The following is a 21768-nucleotide window of genomic DNA, read 5'->3' on the forward strand; positions in this document are numbered from 1 at the left end:
AAGTGATGTATCCCGGCTTGACCCTAAGCCCTGGATATTCCTTCCCTGTGTGACTGCTCCCCAGCCTCGCAGGCTGGCATCCGTGGTCACCAGGACCCAGTCCTGAATGCCGAATCTGCGGCCCTCTAGAAGATGAGCACTCTGCAACCACCACAGGATGGATACCCTTGTCCTTGGTGACAGGGTTATCCGCTGATGCATCTGAAAATGCGACCCGGACCATTTGTCCAGTAGGTTCCACTGGAAAGTTCTTGCGTGGAATCTAACGAATGGGATTGCTTCGTAGGAAGCCACCATTTTTACCCAGAACCCTTGTGCATTGATGCACTGAGACTTGGTTCGATTTTAGGAGGTTCCTGACTAGCTCGGATAACTCCCTGGCTTTCTCTTCCGGGAGAAACACCTTTTTTCTGGACTGTGTCCAGGAACATCCCTAGGAAACAGAAGACAAGTCGTCGGAACCAGCTGCGATTTTGGAATATTGAGAATCCAATCGTGCTGCCTCAGCACTACCTGAGATAGTGCTACACCGACTTCCAACTGTTCCCTGGATCTTACCCTTATCAGGGAATCGTCCAAGTAAGGGATAACTAAAATTCCCTTCCTTCGAAGGGATATCATTTCGGCCATTACCTTGGTAAAGACCCGGGGTGTCGTGGACCATCCCTACGGCAGCGTCTGAACCGATAGTGACAGTTCTGTACCATAACCTGAGGTACCCTTGGTGAGAAGGGTAAATTTTGACATGAAGGTAAGCATCCTTGATGTCCCGAGACATCATGTAGTCCCCTTCTTCCAGGTTCGCAATCACTGCTCTGAGTGACTCAATCTTGAATTTGAACCTCTGTATGTAAGTGTTCAAAGATTTTTGATTTTAGATTTAGAATCGGTCTCACCGAGCCGTCTGGCTTCGGTACCACAATAGTGTGGAATAATACCCCGTTCCCTGTTGCAGGAGGGGTACCTTGATTATCACCTGCTGGGAATTCAGCTTGTGAATGGCTTCCAAAACTGCCTCCCTGTCAGAGGGAGACGTCGGTAAAGCCGACCTTTGGAAACGGCGAGGGGGAGACGTCTCGAATTTCAATATGTACCCTTGAGATATTACCTGAAGGATCCAGGGGTCTACTTGCGAGTGAGCCCACTGCGCACTGAAATTCATTGAGAACGGGCCCCCACCGTGCCTGAGCTTGTAAGGCCCTAGCGTCATACTGAGGGCTTTGCAGAGGCGGGAAGGATTTCTGTTCCTGGGAACTGGGTAATCTCTTCAGCCTTTTTACCTCCCCCTCTGTCACGAGCAGAAAAGAGGAACCTTTTGTCCGCTTGCCAACAAAGGACTGCGCCTGATAATACGGCGTCTTATTTTGAGAGGCGACCTGGGGTACAAACGTGGATTTCCCAGTTGTTGCCATGGCCACCAGGTCTAAAAGACTGACCCCAAATGTCCCCTTTCAAAGGCAATACTTCCAAATGCCGTTTGGAATCCGCATCACCTGACCATTTTACTGGTAGAATTGGACAACGCACTTATACTTGATGCCAGTCGGCAATTATTCCGCTGTGCATCCTGCATATATAGAAATGCATCTTTTAAATGCTCTATAGGCAATAATATACTATCCTTATCTAGGATATCAATATTTCCAGTCAGGGAATCCGACCATGCCAACCCAGCACTGCACCTCCAGGCTGAGGCGATTGCTGGGTGCAGTATAACACGAGTATGTGTGTGAATACATTTTTGGATACCCTCCTGCTTTCTATCAGCAGGATCCTTAAGGGCGGCCATCTCATGAGAGGGTAGAGCCCTTGTTCTTACAAGCGTGTGAGCGCCTTATCCCCCCTAGGGGGTGTTTCCCAACGCACCCTAACCTCTGGCGGGAAAGGGTATACAGCCAATACTTTTTAAGAAATTATCAATTGTTATCGGGGGGGAAACCCACGCATCATCACACATTTTATTTCTCAGATTCAGGAAAACTACAGGTAGTTTTTCCCTCACCGAACATAATACCCCTTTTTGGTGGTACTCGTATTATCAGAAATGTATAAAACATTTTCCATTGTCTCAATCATGTAACGTGTGGCCCTACTGGAAATCACGGTTGTCTCTTCACCGTCGACACAGGAGTCAGTATCCGTGTCGGCGTCTGTATCTGCCATCTGAGGTAACGGGCGCTTTAAAGCCCCTGACGGCCTATGAGACGTCTGGACAGGCACAAGCTGAGTAGCCGGCTGTCTCATGTCAACCACTGTTTTTTTATACAGAGCTGACACTGTCACGTAATTTTCAACAGTACATCCACTCAGGTGTCGACCCCCTAGGTGGTGACATCACTGTTACAGACACTCTGCTCCGTCTCCACATCATTTTTCTCCTCATACATGTCGACACAAACGTACCGACACACAGCACACACACAGGGAATGCTCTGATAGAGGACAGGACCCCACTAGCCCTTTGGGGAGACAGAGGGAGAGTTTGCCAGCACACACCAGAGCGCTATATATATACAGGGATAACCTTATATAAGTGTTTTTCCCCTTATAGCTGCTGTATAGTTAATACTGCGCCTAATTAGTGCCCCCCTCTCTTTTTTAACCCTTTCTGTAGTGTAGTGACTGCAGGGGAGAGCCAGGGAGCTTCCCTCCAACGGAGCTGTGAGGGAAAATGGCGCCAGTGTGCTGAGGAGAAAGGCTCCGCCCCCTTCACGGCGGCCCTTTCTCCCGCTTTTTTCAGGAAACTGGCAGGGGATAAATGCATCCATATAGCCCAGGAGCTATATGTGATGCATTTTTTTTAGCCATAAAAGGTTTTTATATCGTTTTTATTGCGTCTCAGGGCGCTCCCCCCCAGCGCCCTGCACCCTCAGTGACCAGAGTGTAAAGTGTGCTGAGAGCAATGGCGCACAGCTGCAGTGCTGTGCGCTACCTTATTTGAAGACAGGAACGTCTTCTGCCGCCGCTTTCTCCGGACCTCTTCGCTCTTCTGGCTCTGTAAGGGGGCCGGCGGCGCGGCTCCGGGACCCATCCAGGCTGAACCTGTGATCGTCCCTCTGGAGCTAATGTCCAGTAGCCAAGAAGCCCAATCCACTCTGCACGCAGGTGAGTTTGCTTCTTCTCCCCTTAGTCCCACGATGCAGTGAGCCTGTTGCCAGCAGGTCTCACTGAAAATAACAAACCTAAACTAAAACTTTCACTAAGAAGCTCAGGAGAGCCCCTAGTGTGCACCCTTCTCGTCGGGCACAGAAATCTAACTGAGGCTTGGAGGAGGGTCATAGGGGGAGGAGCCAGTGCACACCAGTTAGTCCTAAAGCTTTCTTTAGATGTGCCCAGTCTCCTGCGGAGCCGCTATTCCCCATGGTCCTTACGGAGTCCCCAGCATCCACTTAGGACGTTAGAGAAAATAACTATTATCTTCTAGAAGTTGCTAAATACATGATCAGTAGAATCTGAGTGGTTGCTACGGGAAACGTCTACACTTCTATACACTAGCAATTTTGTAAACATACCCCTACGAGTCCTGAGTGTATTGTGCCTCAGCTCTCTTTCTTTTGCCTTCCCAGCCTATGCTAGCATCCCGTGAGCTCTTTACACAGCTACTTATTAGGAAACAATTACCGGGATATTAAGGTGTACATTCACATATAATTGAAAATATCTTAACCTTTTATTCTCATTACTTTACTCTTTGGCATAAGTGCACTATTCCATTCCATTAATAATCTGGTATGACTGGAGAGTGTAACTGATTCACAGTGACAGAAGTGGCACCTTATACAGAATGCTGAAGAGGTGATGCATTACCCACACCAGGAATAATAACTACGTGCTTTTCTAGTGAATTGTCTACAATAGAATAATAAAAAAAACTATTTTGATTCATTAATGTCATTTCCTAGTTTTTAGGAAGATCATTTTCACACTGTCAAATTTTGTACCTAATAATTAGACTGAAGGAAACAGGTTTCCCACGCATTTCAGTAGCAATGTATGCAAATGAAGTGCAATATCATGAAACGCGTCGGTTGCAACTACTGTACATTAAGGTTCCACGTTTGAATCTCACAGAGCTCCCTACTCACTTTGTTCTTGATCTTCCTGCGAACTCTCTTTAGCGCCTTCTCCTCTGTTTTAGTGAGGGGCAGTTTGGTGGGAATGGGGTACCCCTCTGCTACTAGGGTGCGTCTTTCCTCCTCCGTCAACATCAGAGGTCCTGACGTGCCTTGCAGTTTCTGAGCACCAAAGAAGACATCACTCTGTTATACACTTGACTCGGCAGCAGGCATCACTCATAGCTTTATAAGTTGACTCTCAGCTCAGTGGCTTTAGAATGATGGATGAAACACATCATAGAAACATAGAAACATAGAATTTGTCGGCAGATAAGAACCACTTGGCCCATCTAGTCTGCCCCTTATTTTTTATTTTTTTTTATATTATTTTTTATCACTATCATACTTACATGAGGAGCGGTAAGCAGTGGCGATGAGGAGATGGCATGGGAGGAGCGAGCCGCTGGACGGGCCGGACTGGGAGGTGGTAGAGAGCGAGGACTTTGAGAGCCATCGCTATCACTGCTGTGGCTACTGGGAGGGGTGAGAGGCATGACCCCCAAAACATCTATAGTGAGAAACAGTGGTCAGGCAGAGAAGTACTGAATAGTAAAAGAGTATAATACAATAAACCAATGGTTCACATAATTTACATTTGAATACTAAATCAAATGGGATGCAGTCAGGATCCCTACAGTCAGAATACAGACAGCAGGATCCCGAAAGGTCAGAATACCGACAGCAGGATCCCACGGGATCCCGAAGGTAAGTACAGGGGTTAGGGTTAGGCAGTAGGGAAGAGGGTTAGGGTGTGGGAGAGGAGGGTTAGGATTAGGTTGAGCGAGCGGACAGTTAGGGGTAGGCTGCTTGAGAGGTGGATTAGGGGAAGGGTTAAAATACCAGGAACAGTTGGAATTTTGACCGTCGGTTTGCCGCTTTTGGTATCCTGACCTTCGGGAAAAAACTGACCAGGATTTTGTACCCAACCCAATCAAACGGGATCAGTACGTATTACCGCCGGACAGAATCCCGGCGGTTGGAATACCGACACCAGGATCCCGACCGGCACAATCCCGACAGGGGGGCGAGCGCAACGTAGCCCCTTGCGGGCTCTCTGTGCTCGCCACGCTGCGGGCACGGTGCCTCGTTATGCTCGGCACACTAATTTATTCTCCCTCTATGGGTGTCGTGGACACCCAAAGAGGGAGAATATGTCGGGATTGTGCCGGTCGGGATCCGGGTGTCGGTATTCTGACCGAGATGATTCCGTCCGGCGGGATCTTGACCGCATACCAATCAAACATGTGCCCGTCATAGATTAAAAGAGGTGGTGGTCTGACAAACTGGCCCCCAGGAATACCAGGTGCAGCATATCAATGATAATATATAGAAACATACAGTAGATGCAGTTCCATGCTGCTTGTTGGGGATAAGCTTCCTGCACCTATGAGTAGTACTCACTGTTCTATGCAATGACCTTGATACAGAGTCACTGCAGATTAGTCGATTATGGTACACTCTATTCACCTCCCGATGAACGCAGCAGTTGCTCACAAAAGAGATTCATTGATCACTGAGGACTCCATTGTCAGTATTATAGCACTGATCAAACACACTGCAAAATGTAGTCTGCCTCTGTCCTGAGTACTGAGAGCCCTACAGTACTTTATTAATCAAGGCTCTCTTCATAGCACAGGGTAACTTTCTTGTGATCATATGTACAAGGCATTATATTGGGTGTCACCTTCTACTCACCTGGTTGTACATTCAGCATGTGGTTTGGTATTCCTGGCTCTACTTTTATGTGCGATATTGGGGTTCTGGAGACATTCTGTAAAGGAGTGAGCAGTCAGTGACTGATAGGAAAGACTAGATTTCTATAATTCCATGTTATGTATAATTAGCATACGATGCCTCAAGCTGTGCTCTTGGCCTTCTGCTTTTCTCTCTTTTTACTTCTCTCTGTGCGCTAATACTGCCCTTCATAGTCCACTATCACATCACTGCATATGGCACCTGGACTTGAACCTTATTGTTAGGGACCCACCAGATGAAGTCACCTGGACGCTGGTTGGTGGGCCAAGATTTTTTGGCCGAGCACCTCTACTTTCCTCTATGTTAGATTGCAGAGCTCATTATAATAATTCTGATGAGCAGTGCTTGGTACTATAGAGTGTGCATCTGTATTATTACTTTCTGTGTGGAACTACAAGTCTCAGCATGATAGCACCTCTCATTATGTTTCTAATTAGCGTGTGCAGTCCAAGGTGCCCCGCCTCCACCATATGGCACCCATATCTACCTCTCCTTCCCTGGCCACTCTATTACTTCTTGTGTCCAACTGTCTTTCCACCATCTCCACTTGGATGTCCCAACAATACATACACCTCAATCACTGAGCTCATTACCTGGCATCACTGTGTGCTATATGGTCAAAATTAACACCATCAACCATCCCTAATTCCCCAACTTTGCTCCTCCTTTCATGTCATCCTCAGATTTACTCCACGCGTTCAGTCCCGTGCACTATCTTGAGGCATTAGACAATGCTCTAATAAGCAGCTTGCCATCTAATTCCCATACTCTGCTATAATACGTGACAAATCACACTCCGTTACTCACCTCCTCATTCTGTAGTACTCCTGCCCCAGACGTTTGCTCCGGAGGCCCAGTCAGATGTGTGGACTCTACCTGTGATAAAATATTCTGCTCCTGTTTCACCAGTAACGAGCAGAGTTCATGCTCCAGGGCCCAGACCACACTGCCAGGCTCTGAGGGTCAAACATGAATAGGTCATTCCATTATCTGCTGCAAATGTTTCTACAGGATCAATACATCCCCCCACCCAGCATGAAATGTCTTGGCAGTATTGCTCTCCTGTCTTATCAGTGGGGCAGAGATCTTGGATTCACTGTCTTAGAGGAGAAGCCTCACTCCGGCCTGCTTGTATGACCACCACAGTATTGCTGAGTATTCCAAACATTTGTCACGAGACACTAAAACTTCTGTACATCTTGGCCAGATGAGCATGAAAGGGGAGAAAGACAGCAGAGCCTAAGGTAAATGTTAGTAATCCAGACTGCAAGCATCATTGTGCTTTTAGTGGTAGGCTGACTGTTTGGGTGAAGTGCCTATTATTATGAGGGTATTGAGTTACTATGTGGGCCTAGGTGGTCATTCCGAGTTGTTCGCTCGCAAGCTGCTTTTAGCAGCTTTGCACACGCTAAGCCGCCGCCTACTGGGAGTGAATCTTAGCATAGTAAAATTGCGAACGAAAGATTAGCAGATTTGCGAATAGACACTTCTTAGCAGTTTCTGAGTAGCTGCAGACTTACTCGGCAACCGCGATCAGTTCAGTCAGTTTCGTTCCTGGTTTGACGTCACAAACACTCCCAGCGTTCGCCCAGACACTCCCCCTTTTTTTCAGACACTCCCGCGTTTTTCCCAGAAACGGCAGCGTTTTTTCACACACACCCATAAAACGGCCAGTTTCCGCCCAGAAACACCCACTTCCTGTCAATCACATTACGATCACCAGAACGAAGAAAAAACCTCGTAATGCCGTGAGTAAAATACCTAACTGCATAGCAAATTTACTTGGCGCAGTCGCAGTGCGAACATTGCGCATGCGAAATTAGCGGAAAATCGCTGCGATGCGAAGAAAATTACAGAGCGAACAACTCGGAATGAGGGCCCTGATGCAGGGTTGGAAGACAATCTGAGGCATTTGCTCTCGCATTGTGTCTGCCCTCTAGCTGTATGCTTGGTCATCATCAGGCCACACTTAACATTTGTGCCCAACTCTGTATAGACGACAATTGTGTCAACACACCCTCACCTACAGCTCAGCTCTACATCGCCCATGTTTGCATGCGTACAGTTCCGGAACATGAGCCGCGCACAAACTCTCAAGATACGTGAGAATTTGATAACAGAATGGAGTCAATTAGTTGACAGTATTTTGCTGCCTTTTTATCTTTAATTTGTGTTTATTTCCTGTTGGTTTATTATATATATTTATTTTTTTACAGGAACTTTTTCTGCCTCTATAGAAGTCTCAGAATATTTTATTTTAATTGCAAGATAAACAGGTAAGTTTGAAAAAAAAAAATAGGATTTTAATTACCTACCGGTAAATCCTTTTCTCGTAGTCCGTAGGGGATACTTGGAATCCATTTAGTACCATGGGGTATAGACAGGTCCACTAGGAGCCATGGGCACTATAGAAGTTTGATTAGGTGTGCTGGCCCCTCCCTCTAAGCCCCTCCTACCAGAATCAGTCTAGGAAACTGTGCCCGAGGAGACGGACACAGAGAAGGATATAGAAAAGGAAAATGGTGAGATTTCGAAACCAGCACATCCATAACACAACCACAAAGCCATGCTAACCAAAACTTGTAAAGAGCAACAGCTGAACCATACTTAACCAAGTAACAGTGCAGAAAGAACGAAGCACCGGAGCGGGCGCCCAGTATCCCCTACGGACTACGAGAAAAGGATTTACCGGTAGGTAATTAAAATCCTATTTTCTCTTATGTGCTAGAGGATACTGGGGTTCCATTTAGTACAATGGGGAAGTACCAAAGCTCCCAAACCGGCTGGGAGAGTGCTGAGGTTCCTGCAGAACTGATTGACCAAACTGAAGGTCCTCAGAGGCCAAGGTATTGAACTTGTAAAACTTAGCAAACGAAGTAGCTGCTCGGCAGAGCTGTAAAGCCGAGACACCCCGGGCAGCCGCCAAGAAGAACCCATCAACCTAGTAGAGTGGGCTTGTACAGATTTTGGAACCGGCAAGCCTGCCGTGGAATAAGCATTTTGGATAGTGAGTCCAATCCAACAGGCAACTGACTGCTTTGAAGCAGGACACCCAATTTTATTGGGATTGTAGAGAATGAACAGCGAGTCCATTTTCCTGCGACGAGCTGTTCTCTTTACATACACCTTCAAAGCCCTTGCAACATCCAAAGACTTTGAAGTAGCAGAGGTGTCCGTAACAACCGGAACCACAATAGGTTGGTTGATGTGAAATGCGGACACCACCTTAGGAAGAAATTGCTGACGAGTCCTGAGTTCAGTTCTGTCCTCATGGAAAATTAAGTAGGGGCCCTTGTAAGACAATGCTCCTAGCTCCGACACACTTCTTGCTGTAGCTAAGGCCAACAGTGTGACGGTCTTCCACATAAGGTACTTTACGTCTACCTCCTGTAACGGTTCAAACCAGTCTGATTGGAGGAACTGCAGCACCAAATTGAGATCCCAAGGTTCCGTGGGAGGCACAAAAAAAGGTTGGAAGTGCAGAACACCTTTCAAGAACGTCTGGACCTCAGGGAGAGAAGCCAATTGTTTCTGAAAGAAAATAGACAAGGCCGAAATCTGGACTTTAATGGAGCTTAGACGTAGGCTCACATCCACTCCCGACTGCAGAAAAAGCAGGAAACGTCCCGGATGAAATTCCACCGCAGAATATTGTCTGCTCTCACACCAAGAGACATATCTCTTCCATATACGGTGGTAATGTTTAGATGTTGCCCCTTCCTGGATCATAGTCGGGATGACCTTTTCAGGAATCCCTCTCCTGGCTAGAATCAGCCGTTCAACTTCCATGCCATTAAACGTAGCCGCAGTACTGTAAGTCTTGATAGACGAATGGGCCCTGAATGGGCCCTGTTGCAGAAGATCCTTGTGAAGAGGTAGAGGCCACGGCTCTTCGAGCAGCATCTCGAGAAGATCCGCGTACCAGGCCCTTTGTGGCCAGTCTGGAGCAATGAGGATTGCTTGAACCTTTTCCCTTTTTATTCTTTTTAGAATTCTTGGGATCAGAGGAAGTGGAGGAAACACGTATACCAGCTGGTAGACCCACGGAGTTGTCAGAGCGTCTACCACCGCTGCTTTTGGGTCTTTCGACCTGGAACAGTACCGCTCGAGCCTCTTGTTGAGTCGAGAGGGCATCATGTCGATCTGGGAATATCCCCACTGACGTGTCAACCACTGGAAACAGCTCCAGGTGAAGGCCCCACTCCCCCGGGTGCAGGTCGTGTCTGCTGAGGAAGTCTGCTTCTCAGTTGTCTACTCCCGGAATGAAGACCGCCGACAACGCCACCACGTGTTTTTCCGCCAAGAGGAGAATTCTTGACACCTCTGACATTGCGGCTCTGCTTTTCGTTCCGCCCTGTCGGTTTATGGGGGTCATTCCGAGTTGATCGCTAGCTGCATTTGTTCGTAGCGCAGCAATAAGGCTAAAAAAAACCTGCAGTTCTGCGCATGCATATGCTGCGCAATGCGCACGCGTGACGTACAGGCACAACGAATGATGCAGTTTTGCACAGGGTCTAGCGAAGCATTTCAGTCGCACTGGTTGCCGCAGAGTGATTGACATGAAGTGGGCGTTTCTGGGCGGCAGCTGACCGTTTTCAGGGAGTGTTCGGAAAAACGCAGGCGTGCTAGGAAAAACACAGGCGTGGCTGGGCGAACGCTGGGCGTGTGTATGACGTCAAATCCGGAACTGAATAGTCTGAAGTGATCGCAAGCGCTGGGTAGGTTTTGAGCTACTCTGAAGCTACACTAAAAAATGTTTGCAGGCGCTCTGCGATACAACCGTTCGCACTTCTGCTAAGATAAAATACACTCCCAGTGGGCGGCAGCATAGCGTTTGCACGGCTGCTAAAAACTGCTAGCGAGCGATCAACTCGGAATGACTCCCTATGTACGTTACCGCCGTCACATTGTCTGACTGAACTTGAATGGCCTGATTCTGAAGCACTGATGAGGCCTGCAGAAGGGCGTTGTAGATAGCCCTGAGATCCAGGATGTTTATTGGAAGGATGACTTTCTGACTTGCCCATCTTCCCTGAAACTGAACCCCCTAGGTGACTATGCACCAACCTCTGAGGCTTGTGTCTGTAGTTAGCAGAATCTCATTCTGAACCCTGAACCTCCGATCCTCGACCAGATGAGAAGTCTGTAGTAACCACAGAATGGAGATCCTGGCTTTTGGTGACAGACGAATCCTCTGGTGCATGTGAAGATGCGATCCGGACCATTTGTCCAACAGATTCAGCTGGAAGGGCCTCGCATGAAACCTTCTGTACTGAATTGCTTTGTAAGAAGCCACCATTTTCCCCAGAAGGCGTATGCTGAGATGCACAGAGATCCGGGTCGACAGCCCGAACCATCGACTGGATTACCATTGCCTTTTCCAAGGAAAGGAACACTTTCTAAGACTCTGTGTCCAGTATCAATCCCAGGAAAGGAAGCCTCTGTGTTGGATTTAGGTGAGATTTTGATAGGTTCAGAATCCACCCGTGAGCCAGGAGTAGTCTGGTTCAGAGGCCAATGCTGTCCAACAGCCGCTCCCTGGACGGTGCCTTTATCAAAAGATCGTCCAGGTACGGAATTATGTTCACTCCTTGTTTGAGGAGTGAAAACATTTTTTCTGCCATCACTTTGGTGAACACCCTCGGTGCCGTGGAGAGACCAAATGGCAGGGCCTGGAACTGGTAGTGACAGCCCTGGAATGCAAACCGTAGATAAACCTGATGAGGTGCCCAGATCAGAATATGAAGGTTCACATCCTTTATATCCAGAGACACTAGGAATTCCCCCACCTCCAGACCTGAGATCACCGCTCTCAGAGACTCCATCTTGAATTTGAACACTCGTAAGTACAGATTTAACGACTTGAGGTTCAGAATCGATCTTACCGAACTGTCTGGTTTCGGTACTACAATCAAGCTGGAGTAGTAACCCTTGTTTTGCAGATGAGGTGGAACTGGAACAATGACCTGGGTCTGTACCAGTTTTTGCATGGCGTCCTGTAAAGTTATATTTGCCTCTTGTGAAACTGGTAAGCCTGATTTGAAGAATCTGTGAGGTGGGATCTCCTGGAACGCCAGTCTGTAGCCCTGGGATATAAGATCTATGACCCAGGGATCCTGGCATGATCTTGTCCAGATGTGACTAAAGAATTTTAGCCCGGCTCCCACCTGCCAGTCTTCCAGGCATCGCGGTCCACCGTCATGCTGAAGGTTTTGAGGAAGCAGAGCCTAATCCCTGTTCCTGTGAACCGGCAGTTGCTGGTTTGCGTGGCTTAACTCTAGCGCCTCTGGTGGTGTTAGAAGAACCTCTGGGCTTGCCCCTAAACTTGGCAGTCCGAAAGGACTGTAAATTGGGTCCTGAGTAGGCCTTACTAGCTGGGGGAGCTGCAGGAGGAAGGTATGTGGACTCACCCGCATTAGCTTTGGAGATCCATTTGTCTAGTTCATCTCCAAATAAGGCCTCGCCTGTGAAAGGTAGGCCTTCCATGCCATTCCTGGAGTCCGCTGTCCACTGGCGTAGCCATAGACCCCTGCGTACAGACACTGCCATAGCTGTAGTGCGTGCATTAAGCAAGCCTATTTCTTTTATGGCTTCCACCATAAAGTTTGCAGGAGCAAAACAATCTACCCTTGAGGTAAAGTATCTAACCCCTCAATTAGGTTACCCGACCATTTAGCAAGGGCTCGCGTAATCCACCCACATGCTATAGCGGGTCTCTGGGCCACCCCCGCAGCTGTATACAAAGATTTGAGCATAGTTTCAATTTTGCGATCAGCTGCGTCTTTTAGGGAGGCTGCACCCGGGACAGTCAATGCAATTTTCCGCAAGAGCCTGTAAACCGTTGCATCCACTACCGCTGGATTCTCCCATTTTTTCCTATCCTCGGGAGGAAAAGGAAAAGATGATAACAACCGTTTAGGGATTTGAAATTTCTTATCTGGATTAACCCACGGTTCTTCAAACAGGGTATTTAGTTCCTCTGACACAGGAAAAGTGGCTGAGGATTTCTTATTTATATTAAAATAAGATTCCTCACTCTCCTCTGTCACCTTGTCAGGGATATTCAGAACTTCTCTGATAGCTTCCATGAGAGCCTTTATTCCCTGCGACAAAGTGCCCTCCCCCACCTCTGAGGACACCTCACCCTCCTTCATTTCTGACCGCTCATCATCAGAGTCAGACTGCAGGATATGGGCCAAAGTACGTTTTTGTGGACAAATGGCAGGGGACTGAGACGCTGGTTTTTCATAAACTCAGCCATAGACTATCTTAAGTATTGCGTCTATTTCTCATTCCGAGATAACTTAGTAGAAATGGAGGAAATCATTCCCCTAATGGAGTCCAGCCATGCTGGTTCTACCCCGCTAGCCTGTGAAGGGATACTACACTGAGTACACACTAGTGAACCCCCTGGAGAAGAGGAACACTGTGCCTTACATGAAACACCAATCTTAGCCGGGTCGCTGACTAAGAAAATAGATTAGGGACTTAGGGGGACATGTACTAAGCAGTGATCAAAGAAAAAGTGAGTCAGTGGAGAAGTTGCCCATGGCAACCAAGCAGCTGATCTGTATACGTTTATAGTATGCAAATTTTAAATGTTACGTCAATGCTGATTGGATGCCATGGGTCACTTCTCCACTGGCTTACTTCTCCACTTTTATCACCGCTTAGTACATGTCTCCCTTAGTACACTAATAATCGCCCCCCCCCTGCTATGACCCCCTGGTACCAATGAGGTAATCTGGAGTCTCTCCGGAGGAGCTGCGCGTCCCTGTCAGTCAGCGTCTGTGTCAGCTGCAGTAAGGAAAATAGCGCCTGTAAGCTGCTGGATCCGCTCATAGTGAAGCCCCGCCCATTCAAGGGCGCGCGGTCTTCCCGCTCTTTTTTTATACTGGCTGTATGTATCTATATGCATAAAATGGAGACAGACTCCTTTTATGGCTTTGTTGCCAGTCTGAGTATTGTGTCCGCTGTTCAGCGTCTGTGTCCGTACACAGTCGGGAGACACAGTCCGCCCTATTTAAAAGCCGCGCGTCTCCGTATCCTCATGCCGCCATAATGGCCGGCGACCCGCTAACCGGGATGCCAGCTTAGTACTCACCACTCTTCATTCTTCTGGCTCTGTTATAGGTGGCGGCGTGCTGCAGGAATGTACGTTCGCCGTGGTGGGGCTTGCGAATAGTTCCCTCAGGAGCTCAGTGTCCTGTCAGCGGTGAACGGGATCATTAACCCTTAGAGAGGTGGGGCCATTCCCCCTCTAAGTCCCACGAAGCAGGCAGGCTGGTGCCATCCAGTCCTGCCTGAAAATAACAAACTATAAAAATTAAATGCAGAAAACTTTTCAGGAGCTTCCAGAGACGTGACCGGCTCCTCCGAGCACATTTTCTAAACTGAGTCTGGTAGGAGGGGCATAGAGGGAGGAGCCAGCCCACACTATCAATTTCTTAAAGTGCCCATGGCACCTAGTGGACCTGTCTATACCCCATGGTACTAAATGGATTCTCAGTTTCCCCTAGGACGTAAGAGAAAATAAATACTCTTGCATGATTCATCCCACTTAATGAAAACTCCTGGAAAATGACCCCAACATGGGGGTGATTTAGATCTAATTGCAGTAGCAAATTTGTTAGCTAATGGGCAAAACCATGTGCACTGCGGGGGGGGCGATATAACGTGCAGAGAGAGTTAGATTTGGGCGGGGTGTGTTCTGACTGAAATCTAAGTCGCAGTGTCAAAATTGAGCAGCCAGTATTTACCCTGCACGGAAACAATATAACCCACCAAAATCTAACTCTCTCTGCACATATTATATTTGCCCCCCCTGCAGTGCACATGGTTTTGCCCAACTGCTAACAAATTTGCTGCTACGATCGGGTCTGAATTACCCCCATGGATCGTCTCTCTCTACAGAGTCTAGGAGTCCTTGGAACAAAGGAGCCTGTCACAGGTCTCACCAGCAGCCAGCACCTATAGGTTCAGTGTGAACTGACCTGTTATCCACTGTTAGACCCAGCGTACAACAGACCTGCCAGAGTTGACAGCATTCAGGGAAGCTCTATAGCAGTTGCATGGGCATCCCTACTCATGGGGTATTCCAAATGGCTAATGCCCACTTCCCCGCTGAGCTAGGAGCGACGTGCTCATAACTGAAGTCTGGTGGCCTGGTTCTCCATGGATCTCGGGGCTACCACAAGCCAGGACCCATGTCTGCTCGGCCTACAGATTCTTAGAGGATGATATCCCACGGAAGGGACAATGACATAAAGTTATTACGTTGCAGGTTAATTAAACACAGCAAAGAATAAATCAATTCATCCCTCAATCTTTAAAGTGTGGCCAGGGTTGGTTTGGATAATAGGAAACTAGGACAAATCCTTAGGAATCAGCAGATGATTCTATAATTAATAAGTAACTTACCCCTTTCACATCGCACTAAAAACCCGGTATCGACACGGCATATTGCCGTGTCGAAACGGGTCCGTGTGCGATGTGAAAGGTCCTTTGGTGAATTACCGGGTCGCCTGACCCAGTAATTCAACCCTGTAAAAAAGAAGGGTTATTACCGGGTTGATTACCGGGTCAGGCGCAGTGTGAATGGGAGCCGTTCCGATGAGACACGGCTCTCATTCACAGCATAGGCAGAGGCGGCGCAGCAGATGAGCTCATCTCCCGGCGCCGCCTCCACCCCCGCCCCTGCTGCTGCTGCGCCCTCCGCTGCTATGGCAACCTACCCGGTATATTGCCGGGTCGGAAAGCCAGTAACGGAGCGCAAATGCCGGATCCCACCTGGCAAGTACACGTTTCTCTTACCGGGTAGGATCCGGCATTTGCGATCTGAATGCAGCATAAGAATACAAATATATTGTTTAATAACTGTCTCCCTACGAGAGAAGCAGTGACGATTTATGAACTGACCCCACAGTCAACCTGTGGTTCCAGCTGTTGGGAAACTGCAAGATACAGCGTCAGACTGGCTCTACATCAACTTAGCAACTACAAGTCCCAGCATGCCCGTCAGCCTCTTGCTAATGCTGGTTGTGTCACAGAAAATTGACAGCCGTAGGCCAACACCATCCCCGGTTGCTAGGTAACCCCTAGGGAGAGTAACACCTACCGCTTGGGCTGTCCTCGTCTTCCTCCTTTATAGTGAGCGCTGGACTCTGTGGGGCGGAGTCTCCACTCAAGGAGTAGCTGTGCTCCGCCTGTATGGGTGGAGCTGGGCTCTCCACGTCCATATCAAGTAGGGAATCCCGGTCCAGTAGGGGAGGGTCATCGAAGAAACTGTTAAACAGCTCATTTGAGAAATCATCCAGAGCCTCAGAGAAATGCTGCGGAAGAGATAAAGATAACAAGATAAGGAAAAAGATAGACAGTGAATTTATGTTTCATGCATGGGGCATTATCGAGAAGTGATGGAGGGGGACATATCCTAGGCTTGGCCAATATTCAGCCTGTAAATTCCCAGGGTACTAGAGCTTGCAGTAATAACTGTTTCAGTACACTTATGGAGCATGAATAACGGTTACCATAGCTCGGATAAGACATGCATGTCTAATAAAATGCAAGTCCCTATTTCCAGAAGGGATCCGGTCTGAAGATCGACACTGTCTAGGTCAACAATGTTTAGGTCGACCACTATATGTCGACAGTCACTAGGTTGACAGAGTTGAAAGGTTGACAGGGCTTCTAGGTCGACAGGTCAAAAGCTCGACATGAGTTTTTAAAAAAAAAAATTATTTTTTTGAACTACTTCATACTTAACGATCCACGTGGATTACGATTGGAACGGTAATCTGTGCCGAGCGAAGCGGTAGCGGAGCGAGGCACCTTGCCCGAAGCATGGTGAGCGAAGCGAGCCATGCGAGGGGACACTGTGCACTAATTGGGGTTCCCGATCACTCTACGAAGAAAATGACACCAAAAAAACATAAAAAACTCATGTCGACCTTTTGACCTGTCGACCTAGCATATGTCGACCTAGAAACCCTGTCGACCTTCCAACCCTGTTGACCTAGTGACTGTCGACCTATAGTGGGCGACCTAAACATTGTCGACCTAGATACTGTCGATTTGTTGATCCACACCCTTCCAGACTATGGGGGACATGTACTAAGCAGTGATAAAAGTGGAGAAGTGAGCCAGTGGAGTTGTTTCCCATGGCAACTTAGTGACTTGTATTGCCTCCTCTCAGAGAGAAGCCTGGGGTGGGATGCTGGGGACAGCTGATGGGGCTGGGCAATTTGTGCAATTTGGCCCCACATCTCATGGTATAAAGTGGCGAATCGAGTTTCTGTAAAGAGGGGGCAGGGCCAGAATGACGCTATTCTCATTATGCGGCAGAGGCTTACCAGAAATTATACACATTTCTGTGCCTAATTGCTGGTAGATGCTGCAGGGCATGTGCAAATACATGCTAATGATGGTGACTTATTGCAAACAGGTGCATATGCTGCCAATGCGGAGCCATACGTATCTCAAGATGTGAATGGATCTGCATTTACTTAGCCCCTCTGTATCCTGTATGCACACTTGTCTACTCTCCCAACACGTCCAGGAGGCTCCAGACTCTCGGGTGGCTTTCCCAGACCCCTGTGAGAGTATTCAAGTCTCCTGGAGGCTGCCAGCCGCCACCCACATCCGAGTGAACTTAGCGGTCCGGCTGTCCAATGATGCGATGCACGCTGAATTACTTTATCATGGCCCTGCCGCTGTTTTACAATGTAGGTAAATGCACATTGTATAGCGGGTTGTAGGGCCACCATGATGCAATACTCCATCGTGACTCCACCATATCCCAATTCTGCCATGTCCCCCCCCCCCCCCTCCCCCCAAGTATGCCTGCAAGGATAACGGGAGTAAAAAAACAGTCCATCTCAATATAAATGTACAATATACAATCATATATTGACATACACAAACTCAGATAAGCTTTTCTACCGTATATATATATGTAATTTTGCATTTATAACAAAGTTCTCAATTCTAACGCAATCACAATCAAATTTGGCTCTAATGCCAAAGCCATATTGGCTGGGTTATTTACACAGGCTTCAGTGCATTTTGTGCTCCAGAAAAATGTCTGCCACTATAACTCAGTAATAGAGACACACAGTAAAAGAGGGAAGTTAATTTGCCTGAAACTGATGTTCTGCCACAACTTTATTTCCCTCAGAGTAATGAGCAACCTTGGAGTTATAATACGTCGCAGGCATGTACCTTACTGATAAAGCCTCATTTCTGCACTTCTGGACACTATTCTCAGTCACTGTTCTATCATACCTCCCAACATTCATTATTATAGACTCGGGACAGCATCTAACCGCCGCTGCTCTGCAGTGAGTGACAGGGAGTCTGCCAATGCGTGTGAGACAGCAGGACAGTGCCGAAAATCAGGACAGTTGGGTGGTATGGTTCAACGTTATGTCTATTTGTGTGTCTCATATGTGTCCCCTGTACCTGTAGGCTTGTGACATGGGAGAAGTGTGTGAGAGGTACAGATGGAGCCCTGCTTATCTATCCCTTCAATAGGACTAATTGAGCCAGAGCTGCCAGACTTAATCCCCTGATGTATTGTTCTCTCTGTATTGTATTGCAGCTGAGAACAATAGATGAAAGGCTTATGCTAATAAACCTTGGTGCACCTAGGTGCAGCAGAGAAGCCTAGTTGAGAGAGGCTCCATCTGTAGATATTTTATATGTTATATGTTTACCACTATTTAGTAAAATGCAAATATGTCTATGTGCTAAGCCTTGGAGATAGGTAAAGTAGACAGAGATAAAGTATAAGCAAATCACCTCTTAACTATCATGTTACAGGCAGAGTTTGAAAAATGACAGGAGCTGGTTGGCAGGTACTTTATCTCTCTCCAATTTATCTCTCTCTGAGGCTTAGTACATAGAGTCCAAAGTACCAAACAACCAGCTTTAATCTTTAAAACAAAATTGGATGGGAAACCTCTGGATAGATGTATAAATACTATATTATTTAATAATGGAGATTATGGGGGGAGATTTATCAATTCTTGGAAAAAGATAAAGTAGAGAAGTTGTTTGTAGTAACCCATCAATCAGCTTTTAACTGTCATTTATCTAGCACAGCCTGTAACATGGCAGAAGCTGATTGGTTACTATGGGCAGCTTTTCCACTTTATCTCTCTCCAAGATATGATACATTTTCCCATAAGGTTTTGCCTTTGCTTATACTATCTTATTATTATTATAAAAAAAATACTTATCTCTCAGTTTTGATAAATTACTTTGATTGTATACTCAGTACAAAATATAAATACACTGAGCCTCATATGATAAATGTTTTAGATGAGTTTGTATTTAATAAGTAGTCTACGTTATATTGTATCCAGTTTTACAGGACACTTTTCTTTACACATATTTTGACATAAGGAATGTTATAGTCTGGATGCTCTCTTCTCTTTATCTATTCTTAACATGCCGCTTACTCTCTTTGTAGTGTTGCCAGGAGAACTACAGTATCTTCGTATCATAATTATTTCGTTAACAAACAGCTGTTAGTCTTATACTGTTAACCTTAAAGATTCAATGCAAAATGTTACTGATTGCTTTTACAAGTTGATTATGGCTCCCATGTAAAAGCAACACAGCTGATTTATTATTTAGCATAAATGAATGTTTTATTTGGAGTGATTGCTGATTGGTTTTAGACAGTTTAATACTCCAATGCACTGATGTAGCTTTTTTTTTTACTCTTATGAAAACACTCTTCAAAGTGGAGAAATGCGTCAGTAAAGCTAAAGGGCCAATACAAAAGCCTGCTTCTATACCTGTGTTATTGAGACTTTCATTTGTAACACGAATTAAATTAACACCAATTAAAGTAACAAAGCTACAAACCAAAACACATCACTGCTGGAAAGCGCCTAAGTTACAATATGGAGTTAATTCCAAAATCACCAGAGCACTACCGTAGGGCACTGTGTACGTGCCTTTAAATTTATGGAACAAGTTAAGTAAGGAAAACGGCTGCGCTTAAGGTGATATGAAATAACCCAACAAAGGGAGAGCTGACGTATGTATATATATATATATATATTATATATATATATAAAATTATTTATTATAATTTCACATTGATCAAATACTAAATAAGAAACATATATAAAGTATACAATATATATAATACGTGTCTGTACTCTGAAACACAGTGAACTATTTTATAACAATAATGTCCACAAAATTGAGTGACCCCTTTTTTTGGGTATCAATCGAGTTGGCTCAGTTTTGTAGCAATTGGGGATACTGTCCAACAATTGTAACATTCAATGTAGCTGTATACTGTTACAATGCATCTCTCCGGAAGTTCTCTCTATATAAACCAGGCTTTAATCCCTGTGTATGTGCAGAGGCAACATGCACATTCCACTAATTAGCAGTGTGAGTCCCAGCAGTCGGTTGATTAAGCAGGTGGCATATGATACATTTTACCTCTCCTAGTGGGCTGGTAACACCGAGCGTCCTCGGTGAAAGTCCTCTGTGGTGCCCACTATTGTGCTTGCAGGGGGCAGGGACGAGGCACAACTGCGCTGAACAAAGCCGCTGCTTGTAGCGGGGAGCGTCCTCTGATAAGATGCGGGGAGCGTTCTCGTGTTGAGTGAGAAGCCGGTGGAGACGGAGCGGTGAGCAGAGTATCAGGAGGGAAGGAGCCTTTTAAATTAATTTACACTTGCAATTAAAGTAACACTTCCTACAAGGTAGCCGCTAATTCACTGTGAGTCTTCTATTGGCTTCAATACCCCTGGCCTTAACGGGAATCAAACCCCAGCTGAACCCTATATTAAGCATTGACCACACCACTAACGCACTGCGTCTCCTATTGTCTGTTATAGTAACAATATGAGAGCAGAGCAAACTTGAGTTAGAATCTAGATACCGATGTACCGAAATCTGAATCATTCATAAGTCATCATACAAATAACACCATAAGGTGAGGAAGTTTGTACTACAGACGAAACGCGTAGGGTTAATTCATTAGACTACTATTTACTGAAACCTCTTCCTTTCCTCAGTTGCACCAGGTTTAGAAGTAATTGTTTCTTGTCTCTTATAAACTGGCACTCCTTATGCAAACCTGGACTTTTGAACGTGAGTTTTTGTGTTTTGATTCAGAAATCGGTTTATTCATTTTACACTACTATGGGGTCTATTTACTAAACCTTGGATGGAGATAAAGTACCAGTCAATCACCTCCTAACTGTCATTTTTCAAACCCAGCCTGTGAAATGTCAATTAGGAGCGGATTGGCTGGTATTTTATCTCCGTTGATTTTATCTCCATCCAAGGCTTAGTAAATAGACCCTTTTGTTCTTTATATTCATTCTCTTTCGCGTTCCAATCACCCATCCAGAGAGTTAGAGACATACATCGCAATACAGAGATAGGGCGCATTGTCATTAATATCTAGGACAAGAGTTTGAAAATAGAGTTCCAATGAGTTATGAGTTTTGTTGAACATATTATACTATTCTAGTGTTTCCTTTTCCCAATTTAGGTAGCCACCCATCAGGGCCCCCTAAGAACGACGGAATAATAAGACCACTGGTGTACAGAGATACAGCTAAGCTTTGCTTTAAGATCACTGGGGTATGCACACAATTGGGACTTTTTGTTAAGAAATGTTCTAGAGCACTTCGACTGGCTAAAAAGGGTACAACACAACACACTAATGATCCTTTAGGTTATTATAACATGTTATTGGTTATGGTTATTAACATGGGTGGTCCTCCTGCATCCTGCCCACTTCCTAGTGACGTGGATAGGATGGGGAGAATAATTCCAGCAACCGTGACCCAAGTCGAGGGGGCGGATCAAATATGTGATTCTGTATAATTGTGTTATTTTGGCTCTGCCTCCTCTTCATTAA

The 21768-nt window shown here is 46.3% G+C and overlaps 1 protein-coding gene across 2 annotated transcripts in view; it reads right to left on the minus strand.

Moving 5' to 3' along the window:
* CREB3L1 (cAMP responsive element binding protein 3 like 1) overlaps positions 1–21768 on the minus strand; it is a 116070-nt gene that overhangs the window by 27587 nt on the left and 66715 nt on the right. For both annotated transcript variants that reach the window (XM_063944297.1, XM_063944296.1), the window contains exons 2-6: positions 15988–16201; positions 6678–6826; positions 5811–5886; positions 4466–4623; positions 4086–4235 (exon numbers count right to left, since the gene is read on the minus strand). In XM_063944297.1, coding sequence (XP_063800367.1) covers positions 4086–4235; positions 4466–4623; positions 5811–5886; positions 6678–6826; positions 15988–16201 — 747 coding nt within the window. The remainder of the gene's footprint in view (positions 1–4085; positions 4236–4465; positions 4624–5810; positions 5887–6677; positions 6827–15987; positions 16202–21768) is intronic.

This window comes from Pseudophryne corroboree, chromosome 11, assembly GCF_028390025.1.
Source record: "Pseudophryne corroboree isolate aPseCor3 chromosome 11, aPseCor3.hap2, whole genome shotgun sequence".
Lineage (NCBI taxonomy): Eukaryota > Metazoa > Chordata > Amphibia > Anura > Myobatrachidae > Pseudophryne > Pseudophryne corroboree.